Source organism: Portunus trituberculatus, chromosome 31 (genome assembly GCF_017591435.1).
Source record: "Portunus trituberculatus isolate SZX2019 chromosome 31, ASM1759143v1, whole genome shotgun sequence".
Taxonomy (NCBI): Eukaryota; Metazoa; Arthropoda; class Malacostraca; order Decapoda; family Portunidae; genus Portunus; species Portunus trituberculatus.
The window spans coordinates 22,467,421-22,491,563 of NC_059285.1; the positions used below are offsets into that span (position 1 = coordinate 22,467,421).

General features: G+C 37.2%; 1 protein-coding gene across 3 annotated transcripts in view; it reads left to right on the top strand.

The window, feature by feature from the left end:
• Positions 1–21,281, top strand: part of LOC123511329 (solute carrier family 35 member E1 homolog) — a 194,182-nt gene extending 172,901 nt beyond the window's left edge. For 2 of the 3 annotated variants that reach the window (XM_045267121.1, XM_045267122.1), the window contains 2 exons: positions 1,076–1,321; positions 19,854–21,281. In XM_045267121.1, the coding sequence (XP_045123056.1) occupies positions 1,076–1,321; positions 19,854–20,144 (537 nt within the window). In that variant the 3' untranslated portion in view covers positions 20,145–21,281. The remainder of the gene's footprint in view (positions 1–1,075; positions 1,322–19,853) is intronic. The other variant, XM_045267123.1, reaches the window with a different exon arrangement.
• The last annotated feature ends 2,862 nt before the right edge of the window (positions 21,282–24,143 follow it).

The window sequence follows — 24,143 nt, forward strand, 5'->3', positions numbered from 1 at the left end:
CTCGCTGACATAGTGGCAGCATATTGCGCCATATTTATTTATATATATATATATATATATATATATATATATATATATATATATATATATATATATATATATATATATATACTGTAAATGCTGTATATAGGAATTTTACACTGTTAGATTGGATAGTGTGTTTGATTAAAAGTGCAGTAGTGTATTTCCTTCTCTGTCTTTCATAATGTAATTGTTGATACAGTTTGCTTTATCAGACTGATGTTACTGCCTTTTAGTCCATTGTACTGAGGTGTGAGTGTAACAATAACGATAATAATGATAATCATAATAATAATATTTCTTTTTATAACTGGTAATAATAATAATGATAATAATAAATGTCATGAAGTTCCAAATATTTGGTTTCTTGACTTGTTTGGATTCTACAGTTTGCTCATGTGTCTAGATCATGGGTTTTCAAAGTGGTTGATATCAACCCCCAGGGGTTGATCGGAACATCCAAGGGTTGATGAATAGCCAGGGGGTCGATGAATAATCAGGGGGTCGGCGAATGTTTATTGCTGGAGTAGAAGGGACCATTTAATCCTATTTGAAATTCTTGATAGTAATTAGTTAATGATGTCAACAGTGACAAAAAAAAGATATGTTGCACTGAGGATTTATTTACATGTACTTGTACACCTCGACATATTTTCTTACTGTGTGATACCTTTTATCATACTTCATAGCTACTACTACTACTTCTACAACTACTACTACTACTACTACTACTACTACTACTACTACTACTACTACTACTACTACTACTACTACCCATATTGATTTTGGCATTGGTGGTTTTCCCTTGAATTAAATAAAAACTAGGGGGTCAATAGAAAATTTGAAACTTCATAGGGGATGTCAACGAGCTAAAAAGTTTGAGAACCCCTGGTCTAGATGAATGAAATACAATTGAATTAAACTTATTTAAAACCATTAATACTTGAAACAGTGTTCCTAATGCAAAAAATAACAAAATTGCAACACCTTAACCATATCATGTATATGAAAAGTAGGTAGTTAAGATTACTTGATGACATTAAGTTCTCATTAGCTAGTGAGACGGGATCCATGGGAGACTCTAATACTGCTGCTGCTTGATGGAGGGCTGAGCTGGTTGCAGAACCTAGTGGCATTCACCATCTTGCATCACGTGACTCCTCTCACATATGCTGTTGCAAGTGCCACAAAACGAATCTCCATCATCAGTATCTCTCTTTTGCTCTTGCGTAATCCTGTCACAATGCCAAATGTGGTTGGAATGTTCATGGCCATTGTGGGTGTCTTGGGCTACAACAAGGTAAGTGTATGCTTTGTGCATTTGTCTTAATTTTGTAAATATCTTTAGAATTATGAGTATGCTATAGATATGAATGATGCTTGATGAAAACAGCTGTACAAGTAGACCAACCATAGTATTCACATATACATATTTGTGTAGTTACTGAGCATAATATGTTGGATTTAATTTGTGTTCATGCTTTGAAGTATCCATGATTACTCTCATTAGATTTAACTTTAAAATAATTTATGTATAATACCTTCTATACTCCTTTCAGCTTTCATTTCCAATCCTTTCTGACTCAGCACATTAGTTGCAAATGATTTACCCATTTTGGAAATTTCCATCTGTATCATAAAAGAATATCAATGCATTATTTGTTTGTGTTGTGATTTCTATATATATTATAAACCCATATTAAGTTGATCAAATACAATACAAACTAATCATTAATTACTAAAATAAATAAATCGAAAGTAGTGTGAGTGGATTACAAATGGCTTTTGTTTTTTGACATAGCAAGGAGGCAATGAGTCTCCCTGCTTGGCTCAGTAGTCACTGTCATGAGCACAACGGTCATATAAAGATGCATTCTTGGTTCTCTACTGGTTTCCATTAGTTAGATTTGTGAAGGGGGAAGTTTGTCCGGTCATCTCCGATATCTGCTGATATTGGTTTCTGTGTCCTATCTTTATTTTCTAGTCTATGAATAATATTTTCACTCAGTATGTATCAATATGCAATGCTTCTGTACTAGTAATATGATAAAGAAAGCTTTTGTAGTTTTTGTGCAGTGCAGTATCTTTAATGATCACAAAAAAATTCAAAATCAAGCATTAAATGTTGAATAACTGTACCAATAATTGACCAAATTCTAAAATTCTTGCTGTAAAATTATCATCATACTCGTCTTTACAAATCATGGCATGATCATCCATTAATTTTATCAAATGAATTAGTGATATTTGTATAAAATTCAAGATTCTTACAAAAAGAGGTAACACTGCTATTTAAAAATTTTACTTCAGCTATGTATAAAAAAAAGCCACAGTTCATTCTTTTTTATATATTTTACCTATGATAAAGAGCAAATTATCATTCTATTCTAACTTTTAGTTCAGTGTGTGCGTTTAATTTTTTTTTTTTTTTTTTTTTTTTTTATTTACACCATGTGGACTTTTCACGGGAATTTATGGGCTAAAGGGGGTACTTTTTTGGGGTATCTCCTATCTTAAAGCCCACCTGCTAGGAAACCATTGCCCCAAGTGAGGAAGCCCAACCTACACTCAGACGATGGACAGAATTCGAACCCGTGCGCTTGGTGACCCCTCGGACCCCAAAGCATGCATGGTTCCACTGATAATTAATACCTTTAATTTTACTACCTTGCGTACCAGGTAAAGAGAAAGAGTGTCACTCATGTATGATTAATATTTTCACACAAAATATATTAATATGCAATGCCTCTATAAAAGTAATATGATAAAGCTGCAGTAGTTTATGTGCAATGTATTATATTTGGCAACAACAACAAAAATCAGAATTACACTAAAACTTTTAAACCAGAGGTCGGCAACCTTTGGCACACGTACCAGTCTTGGCATGCTGAGTGCTAGCCTATGGTACAACACATGATTGGAAGAAAGAAAAAGTTCAACAAAATAATGAGAGAGAGAGAGAGAGAGAGAGAGAGAGAGAGAGAGAGAAATGTGTATTTGCATCCTTACTTTTATCATGGTTAAAATTCTTCTTTGATTCTGAATAATTCTTTACTATAATAGACTAAATCAAAACGAAAATATGTTGTACTTGCAATGAGGAATATGGTACATGAATATGAGATGTAGACAAGTATGGCACCTGTTGGCCTTAGCTGCTCTTGTCAGCCACACAGCACTCATCAGGGTTTTGGTGACTGTTTAGGCGCTAAACGGTCTTTAGAGGCATATATATAAATATATATATATATATATATATATATATATATATATATATATATATATATATATATACAGGCAACCCCCGCTTAACAAAGGGGTTACGTTCCTAAAAACCCTTTGTTGAGCGAATTTTCGTTAAGCGAACCAATTACAACAAGTTTAACCCCTGACTAGAGCTTTCATTGAGAGTAAACAAAGCGAGAGTGCATCATAGTACAGTAAAAGGTTTAATGAAAGTAAAAATTGTGAGGTTAAACATTTAAGCAATTAAATTTAAGACTAAATCATTATAATGTACATTAATGTATGTATGTAAGTAACTTTATAATGTTGATATTAAATTTACGAAGGGAGGGAGAGTGGAGCGGGAAATACGCTAGCTGGTAACCTGTGGAATGTAAACAAAGGGCGCATCATTGTACTGCATACAAAACATATGTACCACATTTCCACAAGGCTTTCCATTTTATCCATTGCAGAGTCACAAATTCAGGTGGTTCTTTTAGCTTGCAAGGAAGATATGATCTCACCAGCCTTCTTAATAGAGTCTGCTGACTTGAAAATGGTAGACAGTAAATGGAGTCAAGCCATGGTGGGAAGCAATGCTATTAGTTTTCTTGCCTCTCGTGTCTGTGAATAATATCCAGCTTCACTTTGAGAGTAAGAGACTTCCTGGTCTTCTTAGCAACGCTAGGCGACATTGAAGGGCGCTTTGGTAGCATGTAGAGCGAGGAAAGACGAGCTGCTGCTGACACTGTTATTGTTTTGAACTATGGGAATGAGTGGTGCGCGTTTTGTCCACAAGAGACGCTGGTGTATTCAAAAGCCTGTCGACTTGCGTAATTCGGAGGGGCTTTCAAACTTGGAAAAAATACCTGGATAAAATTTTGTTAAAGCGAGTTTGGTGTCCGTTAAATGAGCAGATGGTAGTAAAAAGAAACCTTCATTGTAGCGAAATTTTGTTGTGTGAAACTTTGTAAAGGGGGGTTTGCCTGTATATATTTATTTATATATAGGTAACTCGATTTATGCGCGTTTGATTTACGTGTTTTTGTTATAATGCAACCGAAAAAATATTATAATTAATTAATTTGCGTCATCGGTTTCCTTACACACGATTTGGCCCAACCACATTTTCAAACTGAGCGCCAGACACAATTTCAAACTGCGCGCCAGATAGTTCCGCAATTGGCCGATAGGTGAGAGCTTCGGGGCTGGATCCAAGAAGCAGGTTGTTGTCTACACAAGAATCAGAGGAAACGATGACCCGGCGAGATTGGACCTAGTTTTTACAAGGGGTATACAAATGAACGATGATATAAGATATAAGTGCCCATTGGCATAGAGTGACCATGTAATAATAGAAATGGATATAGAAGAGGGAAAGGAAGATAGAGATAAATCATACAAAGGAGACCGATTAAATTACAGAAAGGCTGATATTGAGAACCTCAAGAGCTATTTTAAAAACATAAACTAGGAGTAGATGGAAAGCTCAGACGGTGCAAGAGAAGTATAAATTATTTTTGGAAATATACTAAACAGGAGTCAGGGAATATGTCCTGAAATATAGACCTAAAGAAGAAGGAAAGAAAGATTGGTTTAATGTAAGGTGTGCTAGGGCAAAGGAGAAAAGAGATGGAGCATGGAAAAGATGGAGGAGAAATAGAAATCCAGAAAATAAGGAAAACTTCAAAACAGCAAGAAATGAATATGCTAAAGTGAGAAAGATAGAAGAAAGGAACTATGAAAAGGACATTGTCGAAAAATGTAAGGAACAAACGAAATTGTTCTACAGATTCATAAATGGAAAAATAAGGCAAAAAGAAACAATAGAAAGGTTAAAAGGAGAGAACGGGATGGTGGAAGACCCAAAAAGTATGGCAGAACTGTTAAATAGTAAATTTCAGGTCTTTACTAAAGAATCCAAATTTGAAAGACCACAGGGTAATAGAGACTGTCCATATGAAAGAGATTAAAGTAACCAAGCTTGAAATAAAAGAGTTGATGACGGAATTAGATGAGTAGGCAATGGGACCGGATGAAGTCTCAGGCAAAATATTAAAAGAATGTAGAGAAGAACTAGCAAGTCCTATATATAACATCATAAAATGCTCAATAAAAAATGGAACAGTACTAGTAGAATGGAAAAGAGGTGAGATGCTTCCCATATATAAGAGCGGAAGGAAGGAAGAACCTTTAAATTATAGACCGGTATCACTAACTAGTGTAATATGCAAGATGTGTGAAAGAGTAATAAAGAAACAATGGATTGAGTTTCTTGAAGACAACAAATTATTATCAAATAGCCAATTTGGTTTTGGAAAAGATCGGTTGTGTGTAACAAATTTATTGAGTTTCTACTCTAGAATAGTTGATTAAGTAGAAGAGAGAGAGGGATGGATTGACTGTCTTTATTTAGATTTAAAAAAGGCGTTTGATAAAGTGCCACATGAAAGATTACTTTGGAAGTTAGAGGAGAAGGGTGGCTTAAAAGGAAGCACATTTATATGGATGGAAAATTACTTGAGGGGGAGAGAAATAAAGACGGTAGTTAAAGATATGAAGTTCAAGTGGAGAGCAGTAGACAGCGGAGTGCCACAGGGGTCAGTATTGCCGCCAATACTTTTTCTGATATATATAAATGACATGCCAGAGGGAGTGAACAGCTACATAAATCTGTTTGCGGACGATGCGAAACTGTGCAGAGTCATAAAACAAAAAGAGGAGTGTGAAATACTGCAGGAAGACTTAAACAAGATCTGGAAATGGAGTAAAAAATGGGAGATGAAATTCAATGTGGACAAAAGCCATGTCATGGAAATGGGAAAAAAAGTGAAAAACGACCAGTGGGAATCTATAAGATGGGAGATGGAGTAGAACTAGAAAAAGTAAAAAAGGAAAAGGACTTGGGAGTGACAATGAAAGAAACAATCAACCGGTAAGCCATATTGATAGAATTTTCAGAGAGCCATATAATTTGCTAAGGAATATTGGATTAGCATTTCACTACATGGACAAAGAAATGATGAAGAAATTGATAAGTACTAAAATAAGACCCAAATTGGAATATGTAGGAGTTGTGTGGACCCCCCATAAAAAGAAACACATAAAGAAATTGGAGAGACTATAAAAAATGGCTACAAGAATGGTTCCAGAATTTAAAGGGATGACATATGAGGAGAGACTAAAAGCTATGGATCTACCAACTCTGGAACAGAGAAGAGAGAGGGATCTGATACAAGTTTATAAATTGATTAACGGAATGGATCAAGTGGATAATGAGAAACTAATCCTGAGAGAAGAATATGACACTAGAAGCACAAGATCGCATAGTAAGAAAACTGAGGAAGGGAAGATGTCTGAGAGATGTTGAAAAAGATAGTTTCCCCGCAAAGATGTTGTAGTGGGTGTAGAAATAGTTGGCCTTCCTTGACATAAGGCTTTATTCAACGAAACTACAACTTGGGTGTTACTGGATGGAGCGCCAAATCCGATCTGCCTCAAGTAGGCACCGAGGGTTTACATATCACATGTGGATGAGATAATGAAGCAGTCGAATGAAGCTACGAACGTAGACTACCGTAATGAACAAGACTAAGTGAAGTGCTTCGAATACAATAGTACTTTCCCGAATATAAACCACCACATTCTCCCCTTCTTATTAAGCAAATCCCACATATCATACATACAAATACAAATATATATACAAGTACTCTATACTCAATTCCTACCTAACTGACAGATACATCTATGTATATGTTAACCTATCTACAGGTTTTCTGAGTCTAGTAGATCGACAAGTGGTTCAGGTTCCCTCAGTGACTCGGTGTCCATAGCATCAGCAGGAGTCTCAGCTTCTTGGTTTGAAATGCCGGAGGATTCGCTCTGGTTCACATCATCAGCGTCCAGAGAGGAGGGATTCTGGGATTTCTCTTGGCAGATGAAGGTAGACGCGTCTTAGCAGGCTGTCCTCTAGGTGTAGGTGCCAGATCCCCAGTCGAGACCGTTGATTCCCTACCGTCAGGAAAACGAACCTTTGCATAATGGGGAGTGGCACTCACGAGGTCAACATCTTCTACAAGAGGATCAGATTTGAGTTCGAACAAATTTTCGTAAAAGTACTGGGCGGGGATGTCAGCCAAGAGGGAGAGAATAGCCATTGGACGATTTCCTATGAAAGGAGAACAATCTCATGGGGTGTGTGATTAGTTGTAGTGCAAAGAAGAGATCTGATGGAATGGAGGGCATGATCTAATACTAGTTCCCACTGAGATTCATGAATTTTACGGGATCTGATTGCCAACTTAACAGCTTTCCATATAACTCCGTTCTCTCTCTCGCACTGAGCGTTTCCCTGGGGATGATAAGGAGTTGAATGAGTCATAACGACACCATGTTCCATGAGAAATTGTTGAACTTCTCGTGACATAAACTGTGCTCCTCTATCTGAGTGAACAGAAGAAGGATATCCAAACAATGAGAATATCTTGTGGAAACAGGAAATTACGGTCTGTGCAGACATGTCTTGACAAGGAATGGCAAAAGGAAATCTAGAATATTCGTCAATGGCTGTGAATATATACTTGTTTGAGTACATGAAGGTTTAGGACCCATGAAGTCTATAGACAACCTGTCAAAACAATTCAAGGCATTAATAAGTCTGGCTTTCGGTTTTCTAAAGAATTTAGGTTTCAACTCAGAACAAATAGAACATTGATTACAAACTCTCTTCACATCTTCCAAGGAGAAAGGCAAATTCTTAGTTCTGACAAAGTGATAGAGTCTCGTAATTCCAGGGTGACAAAGTGAAACATGAATATCTTCAAGTGAGGCAGGTGAAGAGGCTGAAGCAGTGACGCAAGATCGAGACAGAGTGTCACAAGGGATGTTATCAAGACCAGGGCGGTAGTGAATGTCAAAGCAGTACTCTGAGAGTTCTAGTCTCCAACGCATAATTTTGTCGTTCTTGATCTTGGAAGAGTGTTTCATATCAAACATAAAAGACACAGCTTGTTGGTCAGTCAAAATTGTGAATCTCCTTCCCAAAAGAAACAACCTCCACTTACGCAAGGCTTCAATAACTGACATAGCCTCCTTTCCACAGCAGGTTGTCGCTTTTCAGATGAAGTCAGGGTCCTTGAAAAGAAAGCCACAGGTTTACCTAACTGGGAAAGGGTAGCGGCTAGTGAGGTAGGGCGTCAGTCTCTACCAGCAAAGGCAAATCCTCATTAAATGCAGTGACAGAAGCCTGGCATATTTCATCTTTTAATTCATAGAAACACTTGACTGCTGAATAGTCTAAGGGAAAGTTATCTGATTTCAAAAGAGGTTGAATCCTATTTGAGTAATTTGGGATCCATTGCAGTAGTACGACAGCAATCCTAGTGTGCTTTCAAAGAAGCAGCGTTAGTGGAATAGGCAATTCTGTAAGGGTCTCAAACGTTCAGGGTCTGGACTAAGTTTTCCATCGGAGATTAAGTACCCCAAGTAGTTTATAGTTCTCAAACTGTACTTGCACTTGTCTTCATTTAAAGTGAGATTGTATTTTGAAGCAACTTTTCTGAAACGAGTAAGATTGCTATCATGTTCTTCTGGGTTACTTCCACATACTATAACATCATCAATGTAAGCATAAGTAGAGGTCAAGTTATTATCATTAATTAATTGAGTAATGACCCTTTGGAATACTGCAACACTGTTAGTGAGACCGAAAGGAATGCGGTTGTATTGATATAATTGCCCATCGGCCTCAAAGGCGGTATACACTTTTCATTATCCCTAAGTGGAATTTGGTAGTAAGCGCTCTTGAAATCTAACTTACTAAATACTTTATATTTAGCAAGATTGTGTACCATTTCATTAATTTTAGGAAAGGATAGGCGTCTAACTGTGTGAAGCGATTAATGGTAGTAGAGTAATCAACAACCATGCGTTGTCTATGCCTCTCATCTTTGTAACGAGCACCTGAGCTCGCCAAGGGACTGGCTTTCTTGATGATTCCTTTCTCTAGTAAACATCTCACTTCCTTCCGAATGAAATCTCGATCCAATTTACTGTACTGGCGACTAGGTGAAGAGATAGGCTTACAATCACTTGTTAAATTTGGGAATAATGAAGGAGGATTTACTTTCATTACGTTAACACCACATACTGTAAGTTTCTGCTTAGGACCTTGCAAATTGAACTCCACTGACTTATTTATTTCCATGAAATCTTGACCTAAAATTACCTTAGCACATAACTGGGGAAGTACAGAGAATTTAAAGTGAGGGTAACTGAAATTTCGGACCTCCAAATCAACGACACAATGCCCTAGAGTTGTAGCAATATCAGATGAGGCTAAAACTATTTGTTCTTTGGAAGACTTTACAGGAACCTCCAATAATTTAGTGACACAAGGATGCAAGAAACTAGACGTACTCCCACTATCCACAAGAGCAGTCAAACTAACACCGTTGACTCTTACGTTCATTGTGGTGCGATGTGGAGGGTCAGGCAACCCGGAAGCGCAGATGGTACTGGCAGCAACCTCATTTCTTGAGTAGGTAGTCTTGGGTGCTTTACAAGCTTTGCCAGTGACCCTTCTTTCCACACTTGAAGCAGTCGACGTTCCTAGCGGGGCACCGCTGGCGAGGGTGGCGAGGGTTTCCACAGAAGTAGTACATACTCTTGCTAGCAGCTGCACTGGTTTCTTCAGCCCTTTCCGCCTGAGGATCCATGTCGCTACGTTTAGGAGGAGCAGAGATCGAAGAAGCAGATGAAAGGTTGCCAAGCGAAGTAGGGGTCACATAAGTCTCTGCATTCCGTTGCGCTGAATCTAGACTTCTTGCGAGTTGCACAGATTCGTCCAGAGTAAGACTGTCTTTCTCCAGCAGTCTTTGACGTATCATCGGTGACTGCAGGCCAGTTATGAACGCATCGCGGATGGATTCTTGAGTATACGTATCAGAGGTGACAGCTTTAAATCTGCAGTCTTTCGACAACAAATTCAGAGAGCGAAGAAACTGATCAATTGACTCGCCACTCACTTGCTTCCTGGTCGCTAATTGATGTCTGGCGAAGATCACGTTTGTAGGCTTCACATAAATGGCTTTCAATACTTCTACGGCGTCGGTGTAGCTCTGGCAGTCGGAGATGTGGTTGTAGACTGAAGGAGAGACGTGATTGACGAGTAAAAAGAAACACATAAGGAAGTTGGAGAGACTACAAAAAATTTTGAAGGGATGACATATGAGGAGAGACTAAAGGCTATGGATCTACCAACCCTGGAACAAAGAAGGGAGAGAGGGGATCTGATACAAGTTTATAAATTGATCAACGGAATGGACCAAGTGGATAATGAGAAACTGATCCTGAGAGAAGAATATGACATTCGAAGCACAAGATCGCATAGTAAAAAGCTGAGAAGGGGAAGATGTCTGAGAGATGTTAAAAAATATAGTTTCCCGCAAAGATGTATTGAGACGTGGAACAGTTTCAATGAAGAAGTAGTGTCTGCAACGAGTGTGCATACTTTTAAAGTAAGATTGGATAAGTTTAGATATGGAGACGGGGCCACCCGAGCATAAAGTCCAGGCCCTGTTAAACTACAACTAGGTAAATACACACACACACACAATGTTATGAAAATGGAAAGAAGTAGATACAGACCAAACAAGGATTACAGGCTGGGTGATGAGAAAATTAAAGAGACCAATGAGGAGAAAGACTTAGGAGTAACCGTGCAAAACACATTGTCACCGGAGAAACACATTAACAAGATTTTTGGGAAAACATATAACATGCTTCAAAATATTGGCCTTGTGTTCCACTACTTAGATTAAGGAATGATGAAGATATTATGTACCTTAATAAGACCCCAGTTAGAATATGCAGCTTGTGTATGGTCACCGCATATGAAGAAAAATGTGAAGAAGGTGGAAAGGGTACAGAGGCTGGCAACAAGGATGGTACCAGGACTCAGGGAGTTAGACTATGAGGAAAGACTGAGGAAGCTGGGGCTAACCACATTAGAAGAGAGAACAAGAGAAGATATAATAACTATGTATAAATTGGTGAACAAGATTGACATACTGGACAGAGAGTTGATAAAGGTGACCACAAGCAATCATCTCCGAGGACATGGAAAAAAGCTAATAAAAGACATCTGTCTAAATGACATGAGAAAATACAGTTTCCCGCATCGTAGCATTGATAACTGGAATAAATTGAGCAGTGATGTCGTTGAAGCGGTGTGTGTTAATCAGATGAAAGAGAGATATGACAGGAATGGACAAGGAGACAGGACACAGAGAGCTTAGCTCGGACCCTGTAATACACAAAAAGGTAAATACACACAGTGTATACAAAACAGGAGTCAGGGAATATGTCCCGAAATATAGACCTAAAGAAGAAGGAAAGAAAGATTGGTTTAATGCAAGGTGTGCTAAGGCAAAGGAGAAATGAGATGGAGCATGGAAAAAGTGGAGGAGAAATAGAAATCCAGCAAATAAGGAAAACTTCAAGGCAGCGAGAAATGAATATATTAAGGTGAGGAAGGAAGAGGAAAAGAACTTCAAAAAAGGACATTGTCGAAAAATGTAAGGAGCAACCAAAATTGTTCTATAGGTTCATAAATGGAAAAATTAGGCAAAGAGGAACAATAGAAAGGTTAAAAGGAGAGAATGGGATGGTGGAAGACCCAAAAAGTATGGCAGAACTATTAAACAATAAATTCCAGGAGGTCTTTACTAAGGAATCCAAATTTGAAAGGCCACAGGGTAATAGAGAGACAATCTATATGAAAGAGATTAAAGTAACCAAGCTTGAAATAAAAGAGTTAATGAAGGAACTGGATGAAGAGAAGGCAATGGGACCAGATGAAGTCTCAGGCAGAATACTGAAAGAATGTAGGGAAGAACTAGCAAGTCCTATATACAACATCAAAAAATGCTCAATAGAAAATGGAACAGTACCAGTAGAATGGAAAAGAGCTGAGGTGGTTCCCATATATAAGAGCGGAAGGAAGGAAGAACCTTTAAATTACAGACTGGTATCACTAACTAGTATAATATGCAAGATGTGTGAAAGAATAATAAAGAAACAATGGATCAAGTTCCTTGAAGACAAATTAATATCAAATAGCCAATTTGGTTTTAGAAAAAGACGGTCGTGTGTAACTAATTTATTGAGTTTCTATTCTAGAATAGTTGGTAGAGTATAAGAGAGAGATGGGAGAGAGGGATGGGTTAACTGTATTTTTTAGGATTTAAAAAAGGCGTTTGACAAAGTGCCACATGCAAAATTACTATGGAAGTTAGAGGAGAAGGGTGGCTTAAAAGGAAGCACATTGAGATGGATAGAAAATTATTTGAGGGGGATTGAAATAAGGACGGTTGTTAAAGATATGAAGTCCAAATGGAGAGCAGTAGAAAGCGGAGTGCCACAGGGGTCAGTATTGACACCAATACTTTTCCTCATTTATATTAATGACATGCCAGAAGGAGTGAACAGCTACATAAATCTGTTTGCAGATGATACGAAACTGTGCAGTTATAAAGTAAAAAGAGGATTGTGAAATACTGCAAGAAGACCTAAATATGATCTGGGAATGGAGTAAAAAGTGGGAAATGGAATTCAATGTGAACAAAAGCCATATCATGGAAATGGGAAAGAGTGAAAGACGACCTGTGGGAATCTATAAGATGGGAGATGGAGTAGAACTGGAGAAAGTTAAAAAGGAAAAGGACTTAAGAGTGAAGATAGAAGAAAACAACCAACCAGTAAGCCATATTGATAGAATTTTTAGAGAAACATATAATTTGCTAAGGAATTTTGGAATAGCATTTCACTACATGGACAAAGAAATGATGAAGAAATTGATAAGTACTATAATAAGACCCAGATTGGAGTATGCAGTAGTGTGGACCCCTCATAGAAAGAAACACATAAGGAAATTGGAGAGACTACAAAAAAAATGGCTACAAGAATGATTCCAGAATTTGAAGGGATGACATATGAGGAGAGACTAAAGGCTATGGATCTACCAATCCTGAAACAAAGAAGGGAAAGAGGAGACCTGATACAAGTTTATAAATTGATCAATGGAATGGACCAAGTGGATAATGAGAAACTGATCCTGAGAGGAGAATATGACATTCAAAGCACAAGATCTCATAGTAAAAAGCTGAGAAAAGGAAGATGTCTGAGAGATGTTAAAAAATATAGTTTCCTGCAAAGATGTATTGTGACGTGGAACAGTTTAAATGAAGAAGTAGAAGAAGAAATTGATAAGTATTATAATAAGACCCAGATTGGAATATGCAGGAGTAGTGTGGACCCCTCATAAAAAGAAACACATAAGGAAACTGGAGAGGCTGCAAAAAAATAGCAACAAGAATGGTTCCAGAATTTGAAGGGATGACATATGAGGAGAGACTAAAGGCTATGGATCTACCAACCCTGGAACAAAGAAGGGAGAGAGGAGACCTGATACAAGTTTATAAATTGATCAACGGAATGGACCAAGTGGATAATGAGAAACTGATCCTGAGAGAAGAATATGACATCCGAAGCACAAGATCGCATAGTAAAAAGCTGAGAAAAGGAAGATGTCTGAGAGATGTTAAAAAATATAGTTTCCCGCAAAGATGTATTGTGACGTGGAACAGTTTAAATGAAGAAGTAGTGTCTGCAACGAGTGTGCATACTTTTAAAGTAAGATTGGATAAGTGTAGATATGGAGACGGGGCCACACGAGCATAATGCCCAGGCCCTGTAAAACACAACTAGGTAAAACACACACACACACACACACACACACACACACACACACACACACACACACACACACAGTGAGATGTGACAAAGATTGCGAACTACTCCAGGAAGACTTGGACAGAATATGGAAATGGAGCTGTACATGGCAAATGGAGTTCAACACGACAAAATGCAAGAAAATAGAGTTTGGCAAGAGTGAAAGAAGAATCAGGAGTATGTACAAGATAGGAAATGAAGACATAAAAACCAGTCATGAAGAAAAAGACCTTGGGGTGACAATTACCAATGACCTATCGCCAGAGAGACATATAAACAAAATAATTGGAGAAGTATTGAACTTATTGAGGAACATAAGAGTGGCGTCAGATATTTAGATGAAGAAATGATGAAGAAAATAATTACTGCAATGATAAGACCGAGGCTTGAATATGCAACAATACAGTGGGCTCGAACTTAAAGAAACACATAAGGAAACTAGAGAAAGTACAGAGGGCTGCAACGAAAATGGTGCCTGACTTAAGAGATTTGACTTATGAAGACAGACTGAAAAGAATGCAACTTCCAACCCTGGAAAACAGAAGAGAAAGGGAGACCTGATAGCAATATACAGAGTGATGATTGGCATGGAAAAAATGGATAGGGAAGATCTGTGTATGTGGAATGAAAGAATGTTGAGAGGGCATGGGAAAAAACTAAAAATGGCCACTTGTAGGAGAGATGTGAAAAAATATAGCTTCCCTCATAGAAGGGTGGAAGCATGGAATAGTTTAGACGTGGAAGTGGTCAACGCAAGGAATATTCATGATTTTAAGAAAAAGCTGGACATTAGTAGATATGGAGACGGGACAGTACGAGCATAGCTCTTTTCCCGTATGTTACAATTAGGTAAATACAATTAGGTAAATACACACACACACTCCGCGCTCCGTGGAGAACGGACGTGCCTCCTGCACATGAACGGCATCTAAATAACACTCCACACGCTAAGCAATGTGATTGAGTGAGAATAGTTATTGCTATTGAGGGGCGACCAGAGCGAGTGAACGAGTGTACAGAGTGAACGTAGCCTGGTGGCGTGTGCATGGGAGTGATCGGAGGTGGGAGAACCTCCACACTCCAAACGACAGAGCGGGAACCCACAAAGTCCTTTATGCCGCACAGTTTGAGTATGCTTGAGGCTATCTGTCATATATCGTGGCCTGTCATTAGCCCATTGTTTTCAAGATGGTGGACACTTAGCCAATCATGTATCAGCTTCTACAAGGATATGTTTGTGGAGATGTGAGGGCATCAAGCATGAGGATGGTGAGAGCACTTATGTCAGTATGCTGTATTTTATAATTTTTTATGTATTTATCGGTGAGATATAAGATATACATGTATTTCCATGGAAAAGTAAGCAGTTCAGAAACATATTATGATGCATGACAATATTGGAATCGTTATTTTTATCTCATGATTGGTTTAGATAAGAGTGCGTAGTGCTGGCTTGCTTGGCATGGAAAAAATGGATAGGGAAGATCTGTGTATGTGGAATGGAAGAATGTCGAGAGGGCATGGGAAAAAACTAAAAATGGCCACTTATAGGAGAGATGTGAAAAAAATATAGCTTCCCTCATAGAAGGGTGGAAGCATGGAATAGTTTAGACGTGGAAGTGGTCAACGCAAGGAATATTCATGATTTTAAGAAAAAGCTGGACATTAATAGATATGGAGACGGGACAACACGAGCATAGCTCTTTTCCCGTATGTTACAATTAGGTAAATACAATTAGGTAAATACACACACACACCGCATAGTGTAGTGGTTAGCACGCTCGACTCACACTCGAGAGGGTCCGGGTTCGAATCCCGGCAAATGGGCAAGCCTCTTAATGTGTGGCCCCTGTTCACCTAGCAGTAAATAGGTACGGGATGTAACTCAAGGGGTTGTGGCCTCGCTGTCCCAGTGTGTGGAGTGTGTTGTGGTCTCAGTCCTACCCGAAGATCGGTCTATGAGCTCTGAGCTCGCTCCGTAATGGGGAAGACTGGCTGGGTGACCAGCAGAAGACCGAGGTGAATTACACACACACACACACACACACACACACACACACACACACACACACACACACACACACACAGATAAAGTTCTATCATACATATATATGTATAAAACATCTGTACAGAAGACTCGTATCATGTAGGACACGCAGAAACATGCACACACATAGAGAGAGAGAGAGAGAGAGAGAGCGTAGAAAACAGCCCAGCTTGGTACCGCTCAGCTCCTAACTCGGACCATACAGTGCACCCGATGTGTCATTAGTTCCCCACGCTTTCCAAAGCCCGCGAAGTTTTGTAGGCCTATTTCTTGCTCTATTTAATTATTTACAGATTCAAAACTTCGGTATTACTGTATTTTGGATGTTTGCCATTCATGGCATACAATTCAAAATATATTTTCTCTGACATGGTAATGTTTATATTTTTGGCGCACCAAAGCATTCAGCAATTAGGAATTAGCAGTTTAAGGGTTAAGCTGAGTATTACTGTATATATATATATATATATATATATATATATATATATATATATATATATATATATATATATATATATAAGTAACTCAATTTATGCTATAGATGTGTTCCAAAAGGCATGGCGTATATCAAAATTCGCGTAAAACAAGCTTGTAATTCTCATAAGAAACAATAGATAATAGGAGGGATGTGGGATGTGGTCCAAATTTTTTTTTTTTTTTTTTTTTTTTTTTTTATACGTTGTGGGGTTTTCACGGGAATTTATGGGCTAAAGGGGATACCTTTTGGGATACCTCCTATCTCAAAGCCCACCCGCTAGGAAACCGTTGCCCCGAATAAGGAAGCCCAACCTACACTCGGACCGTGGACAGGATTCGAATCCGTGCGCTTGGAGACCCCTCGGACCCCAAAGCACGCATGGTTCCACTGTACGAAATACTCTATTTATTTGGCTAAATTAACATGTTTTTATTATTTACTGTTCTAAATACTAGAAGTGTATTTAAAGTACAGGGAAAAGCAAGAAATAATAAGAGAAAACAATGAAACAAAGAATACATAAACACAACACTCACTGCATCACTGCCTTCACCACTCACACCACAGTCAGTCACCATCCTCCTCTGAGCTTTTCCACTTTATCAAAAATCCATTTATCAAAAATAACCCCACAGTATAAAAGTAAACACTAGTAAAAAAATAAGTGCAGGACACCAATGTCTTCATCCCTCACAAGCACTTGCTGCTTGCTGTCACTGTCCACTCTCTGGCGTGCAGTTTGAAATTGCGTCTGGCGCTCAGTTTGGAAATGCGTTGGGCCAAATCGCGTATAAGCAAACCAATTGTGCAAATTTAATCAACACCCAAAAATGAGCAGATGAGCAGTAGCGGAAGGGTCCAGTCCAAAAGAGCGGAGGAGCGCCACCAGATCTTAATTTTGATAGTACTTGCTAGCTCTGATATATATATATATATATATATATATATATATATATATATATATATATATATATATATATATATATATATATATATATACAGTAAGGTCTCGGTTTACGTCAGAGTTACGTTCCTGAAACATGAGGTAAGTCGATTTTGTACGTAACTCGAGTTTCCGTACATTTCAAAGCATATTATGGAGTTTTTAACCAATCATTGTTTATGGTCATTCAGGTAAGTTAAAGGTTATATTGTTATATTATTTACAACTATGTAGGAATATGAAACACAAGCTTGTTTTTGTTGTTGATTAGGGCCACGAACGCGAAGGACTGCAGGTTGCAGAGAGGGGTGGATGCCTGAGGCCGCCAAAAGGGTGGGCAGGTCGAATGTTGTGACGCCCAGGGTGGACAGCTGGGAGCGTAGTGCAGTGCGGTGGGAGTAGAAGCGTGGGCAGCGGGGCAGGAAATGCAATAGAAAAGGGCAATAGGGATCAGCAGACAGGCGCAGACGGTTCAAGTCAGCTGCGAGTGTCGTGTGGCCCAGGCAAAGGCTCCGGAGTTGTTATTGTTGTGATGGGTGTGCGAGCCCTCAAGGTCGTCAACCTCACAGTTGTCATGGTAACGGGCTTCCCATTTTCTTCTTCCCTCCCTCACACACAGCTGCTGCCTCCCTTCTCATGTCTTTTAATTACGTCCTCTTTTTCTTGTAGCTTAATGGTTTTCCTTTTCTTAGCATCACTGCTGTCACTAAGAAGTTTTCTCTTTGGTGCCATTGAGCAAGATACTACTAAGAACTTGATTCAGTAAACGCAGAAGTACGATAACACTCTTGCCAGGAGCGACAGTGTGGTGGAACTGAGGCAGGGTGTTATTGTATTCAAGCGTGAGGCGGGCGGTGTGACGGGTAACCACCAAGAATAACAATAAATCCCACGCTTTACGATTTAAAAATTTTCAATTTTTTTAATCTTAAATTGCCTTATAGTGGACTGACGTAACTACGAGTTTGACGTAACTCGAGACCGACGTAACCCGGGACTTTACTGTATATGTATATATATATATATATATATATATATATATATATATATATATATATATATATACACACACACATATATATATATACACACACACACGCACAGTGGACACTCAGCACTCGAATGTCATAATATTTGAACTATTTAATACTTGAACACAAAGATTTGATTTAATAGTAAAAATATACCTGATAGTCGAATGTTCACACACGTGGTTGCAAACCTCCTTAGCCTCTCCCTTCCTCCTCCAACAGTTGTGCTGCTGTGGTTGTCAGAAAAACATTTTTGTGCATTTTGTCTGTAGTTTTTAATTTATAAACTTACATTAACACCAGACTTATTTGTAGTGAAAACGTCTGGTAATCAAACGGCCACACACAAAGCTCTTTCCTCTCCCTCCCCACCACCGCCATTGTCATGCTTTGATACTGGTAATTCTGGTACAGTAATACCTTGAGATACGAACGTCCCAACATACAAATATTTTTATATACAACGAAAAATTTCATATAACTTACGCCTTGAAATATGAAGATATTTTTAAGATACAAATAGCCATCGGTTGGTGGAACAGCGATCGCTCAGCTACCCGTGTCCACTTGAACACTCAGCCTGTGTTGTGTATCGTTGTTCATCCTTTGTGCATGTATGTGTCTGTGCTCTTCGGCCTTACTTCTATACCTCGGGTCTCTCGCCATGTTATGGGGAAACAACTTGTGAATGAGAGTGGTATCAGAACAGGAGAGAGAGAGGATACAAGGGGGTCCGTTTTCTCTTGCTCTAGCCAAGGCCGCTGAACCCAATCGGACGCAAGGCCACATAAACCAATGATACCACCTCATTCAGCCTGTGATATTTTGGTAACCATGATATCTAGAGACTTCTGTTTTTTTGCATTGTAAAGAGGAAGAGTTGCTTGTTGGCAGAACACCATTTGTACTCACTTCTTTATTGAATTTCTAAGTTTAATCAGTATGTGAATACAGGCTATTTTGTGTGTTTCTTGACAAACTTTTACTTTGGGACCCATGGAAAAAAAAAAAAAAAATATATATATATATATATATATATATATATATATATATATATATATATATATATATATATATATAATATATATATATATAAAATATATATATATATATATATATATATATATATATATATATATATATATATATATATATATATATATATATATATATATATATATATATATATATATATATATATATATATATATATATATATATATATATATATATATATATATATATATATATATATATATATATATATATAATAGTTCTCTCCTTTTTATTCTTTTTTTTTTTTTTTCTTTTTAGGCAAAGTATGATGCAAACCAGTCGAAGAAGAAAGCTGCATTGATGCCTCTGAGTCAAGTGGTCAGCACCAAGCACCTTAACCATTCTCTTCAACCTCCACCTTTTCATCCTGCTTACATTTTTAATCATCTGGAAGCAGCCAAACAAGGGCCGTATCCAAGACTTTCAAATGGCACTTCATCGGTGGTTCACACTTTTCCCCAAAATGGTCACATTCCTCAAATAAAGACAAAGAATAGTCACTCCGTTTTGCATGTTTCTAAAGCTAATAACAATGTAGAAACTCAGTAAGGTTGTAATTAGGACATTATAAGAAAGTATATTTTTTTACAAAATAAATTTTATATATATATATATATATATATATATATATATATATATATATATATATATATATATATATATATATATATATATATATATATATATATATATATATATATATATATATATATATATATATATATATATATATATACACAATGGAATGAAATTTAAATAACTCAATGAAACTGAGCAGTATTTAAAGAACACAAATGTATAAGGATCTGAGACTTGTGGTTGGAGTTATGTAATCCTGATATTTATTGATTATAGTGCCTTTTCTAGTAATAAGTATATTGATAAAGGAGTGTTATTTTTTAATTAGATTTGAAATGTTTGGCTGTAAGTATAGTTTTTCTTTGAGATATTATAACTATGTGATGTTCCATGAGCTATATAATCATATGATCCTGATCTGTTCTTTTTTTGTACATTAGGGCTGAAATTGTATTAAATACAAGACAATACTGCCAAAGAATTGTAGATATAAGGCCTCTAGAGCTTCCAAACACATAACTGTTGAATTTTAAAAAATTTTATTACATACAATCATATGTATACCAAGCTGAAACCATTCTTAAAAAGTAGCCTTGATAAGATATCATAACTTATTTTATTGTATAGGAGAGATTATTAATTCCTTTTCATTAGCCCTCACAATATAATGTGTTATTTTCTAACATGATTGTAGAGTGTGCAATCAAGCCAAGATTCACATGATATGTAGTATTGCTGGAATAATCCAGACACATTAACATTTTGTGGACATTGGTGTTTAATATTACTTATCAAATTCCAACAGCACGGGGTTACATTTTCAACCCCTAAGCAGCAGTGATCATCTATTCAGGTGCAATACAGTGGCTTGCTTGCAGTGGTTTTTAATTTAGATGTCTCATTTTTCTCACAGATGTTCTAGAGACATGTGGCAACTACCTTATTTTGATGACTCATAAGATGCACCCAGTTTTGGCAGACATTGAAGTTAAAAAAAAAAAAGATAAGTGAGTGGATTTAAGCTCTGAATATGAAGTGAAGGATTTCACCTGATATTTGCAGACTTTCACATGTATTTAAATCATTATTAAATCCCAATATTTTGCATTTAAAAACTTTAATATTTGCTAGTTTCCTACATACCAATCCTGTTGTGAGATGTAAACATGTACCTGACTGTAGGTTTTTCAAAACAATTGCTGTGTTGCTGTGGTTTACTGAGGAATGCAGGTAGGTACAGTACATCCACTCGGTAAGGCAGTTTCCCAGGAACCGCATGGCGTGTGGCACATGCGGGACAAGGACAGAGATTCCCGAGTTTCTATCATATGCCAAAGGTTGCTATCTTACACTGGCATATGGTGTCAACACTTACTATGAGAGACTACAAAACTAATCATACTTAGAATATGGTGTCGGCAGTGACTGAGAGACTACAGGGATAATATAACTTTTTTTTCTTTTCTTTTACATGTATGCAAGGTAAGAATGTTAAAAGATAGAGCAACTTTAATTGTATGAAAGCGTGTCTAAAAAAAATGCAGCAAAGCTTGCCCCCCTGTCGAGATCAGGATCTGTCTCCTTATCAACTTTTATCCAAATTTTCCTTCAATTTATGGATTGTTATGACATGCAGTTTTATCAATAACTTTATTCCATGCTGCTATACTTCTTTGAGGAAAGTTTTATTTCTTAATCTCTATTCTGCAGACAATCCTTTTCAATTTTCTTCTATGTGCTCTGATACTTCTTATATCTGATTACACAAGATCATCCCTGTCCAAATTTTTTTTTTATCCTATACAACAATCCTCAGTTAATAAGTTGGACCCAAATAAACCAAATATTGGATAATTTGGACACTTTCAGATTTATTTGTTTATTTTATTTTACTGTATTTGATTTTATTTTAATTATTTTTTTCTTCTGTCATGAGTGCACCAATAGACATGGTTTTTGTCTTTTGATGAGTGACTTTGTCACTCAGTTTATGCACTTGTTAGAATATCACTGATAGTTTTTTCATTGTCTGAGTTATATTAGGAGTTGTATGAGCTGTTTGAGATGGAAAATGTGTGTGTGTGCTATGCCAAGATCAGTAAGTTTACACAGACATCATGGGACAGCTTTTCTTCATTAATGCCAGTTACAAGTTTTATAACAAACATGGAGGGAAAAAAAAAAAATGCAACTACAAGAACAAGAGTAAAAGAATATATTGATCTGGAAACTGTGCTGTTGAAAAGGAGTGAGCTCCACTTACACCTGCATCTACATCTAACTTATCAAGTGCATGACAGTTTCTCCATCAGCTCTGTAATTCTACCATAACTTCTAAGGCAAGGTTGTTGTCTTCCACATCAGCTGAAGATACTGTTGGTGGCAGGCAAAATGGTTTTTATACAGGAACTTATGAGAGGAGTGAGTTGTGCCACACTGTGTTTATTTACCTAGTAGTATTGTACAGGGTTTGAGCAGGGCTCATAGTATCCCGTCTCCATATCTCCATTTATCTAGTTTTTCTTTAAAGTTATGCACACTATGTGCTGTAACAATTCCATTATCCAATGCATTCCATTTTTCCACCGTTCTGTGTGGAAAAATGTATTTTCCAATATCCTTCACACACTGCCTCATCCTGATCTTTTCATGTCCTCTTGTCCTTTCATCTTCATCCATCAACAGCACCAGGTCTTCTTTGTCTATCTTTTCAATATCATTTACTATCTTATACATTGTTATTAGGTCCCCGCATTCTCTTCTATCTTGTAAGGTTGGCAGTCCCATTTCCTTCAGTCGTTCTTCATATGTGAGGTCCTTTAATTCTGGCACCATCTTTGTAGCAATCTTCTGAATCCTTTCCAAATTCCTTGTATCCTTTTTAGAGCTTGGAGACTATACTACTGCTGCACATTCCAGCCTTGGGCGTATCATGCTTGTGATGATTTTTTTCATCATATCTTTATCCATGTAATGAAAAGCCACTCTTATATTCGTCAACATTTTATATGATAGTCCAAATATCTTGCATATATGTTTATCAGGGGTCAAATTTTCTTGTATGATCACTCCAATATCTTTTTCTTCTTTAGTCTTCATTATTTGTTCCTCTCCCATCAAATAGTTCCATATCAATCTTCTCTTACTCTTTCTTAGTTCCATTATGTGGTATTTCTTGGCATTAAACTCCAATTTCTACTACCTGCTCCACTCATAGATTTTGTTTATATCTTCCTGCAACAGCAGACAGTCCTCTCTGGTTTTGATAACTCTTAGCAACTTTGCATCATCTGCAAATAAATTCATATAACTGTTTATCCTAATGTGAATATCGTTTACATAAACCTGAAACATAACGGAGGCTAACACTGACCCTTGTGGCACTCCGCTAGTTATGAGTATGTATCTCTGATCACAGTTCTCATTTCCCTATCCTTCAAATAATCTCTTGTCCATTCGAGCAAGGTTCCTCACAGTTCTCCTATGTTCTCTAGTTTCCAAAGTAGTATTCCATGATCAACTTTATCAAAGGCTTTTTAATATCCAGGTATACTGTGTCCACCCATCCATCTCTGTTTTCAAGTCCTGCAATAACTCGAGTAGAAGCTTTGATACATGACTTTTTTTTTTTTTTATTAATAATTATTTTCTTCTGTTATGAGTGCACCACTAGGAATGCTTTTGTCTTTTGATTGAGTAATTTTAAGTCACTCAGTTTATGCATATGTTAGAATACCACCGATAATTTTTTCATTGTCTAAGTTACATTAGGAGTTGTATGAGCTGTTCGAGATGGAAAATGTGTGTGTGTGCTATGCCAAGATCAGTAAGTTACACAGACATCATGGGACAGCTTACAAGTTTTACAACAAATATGGAGGAAAAAAAAAAAAAATGCAACTACAAGAACAAGAGTAAAAGAATATATTGATCTGGAAACTGTGCTGTTGAAAAGGAGTGAGCTCCACT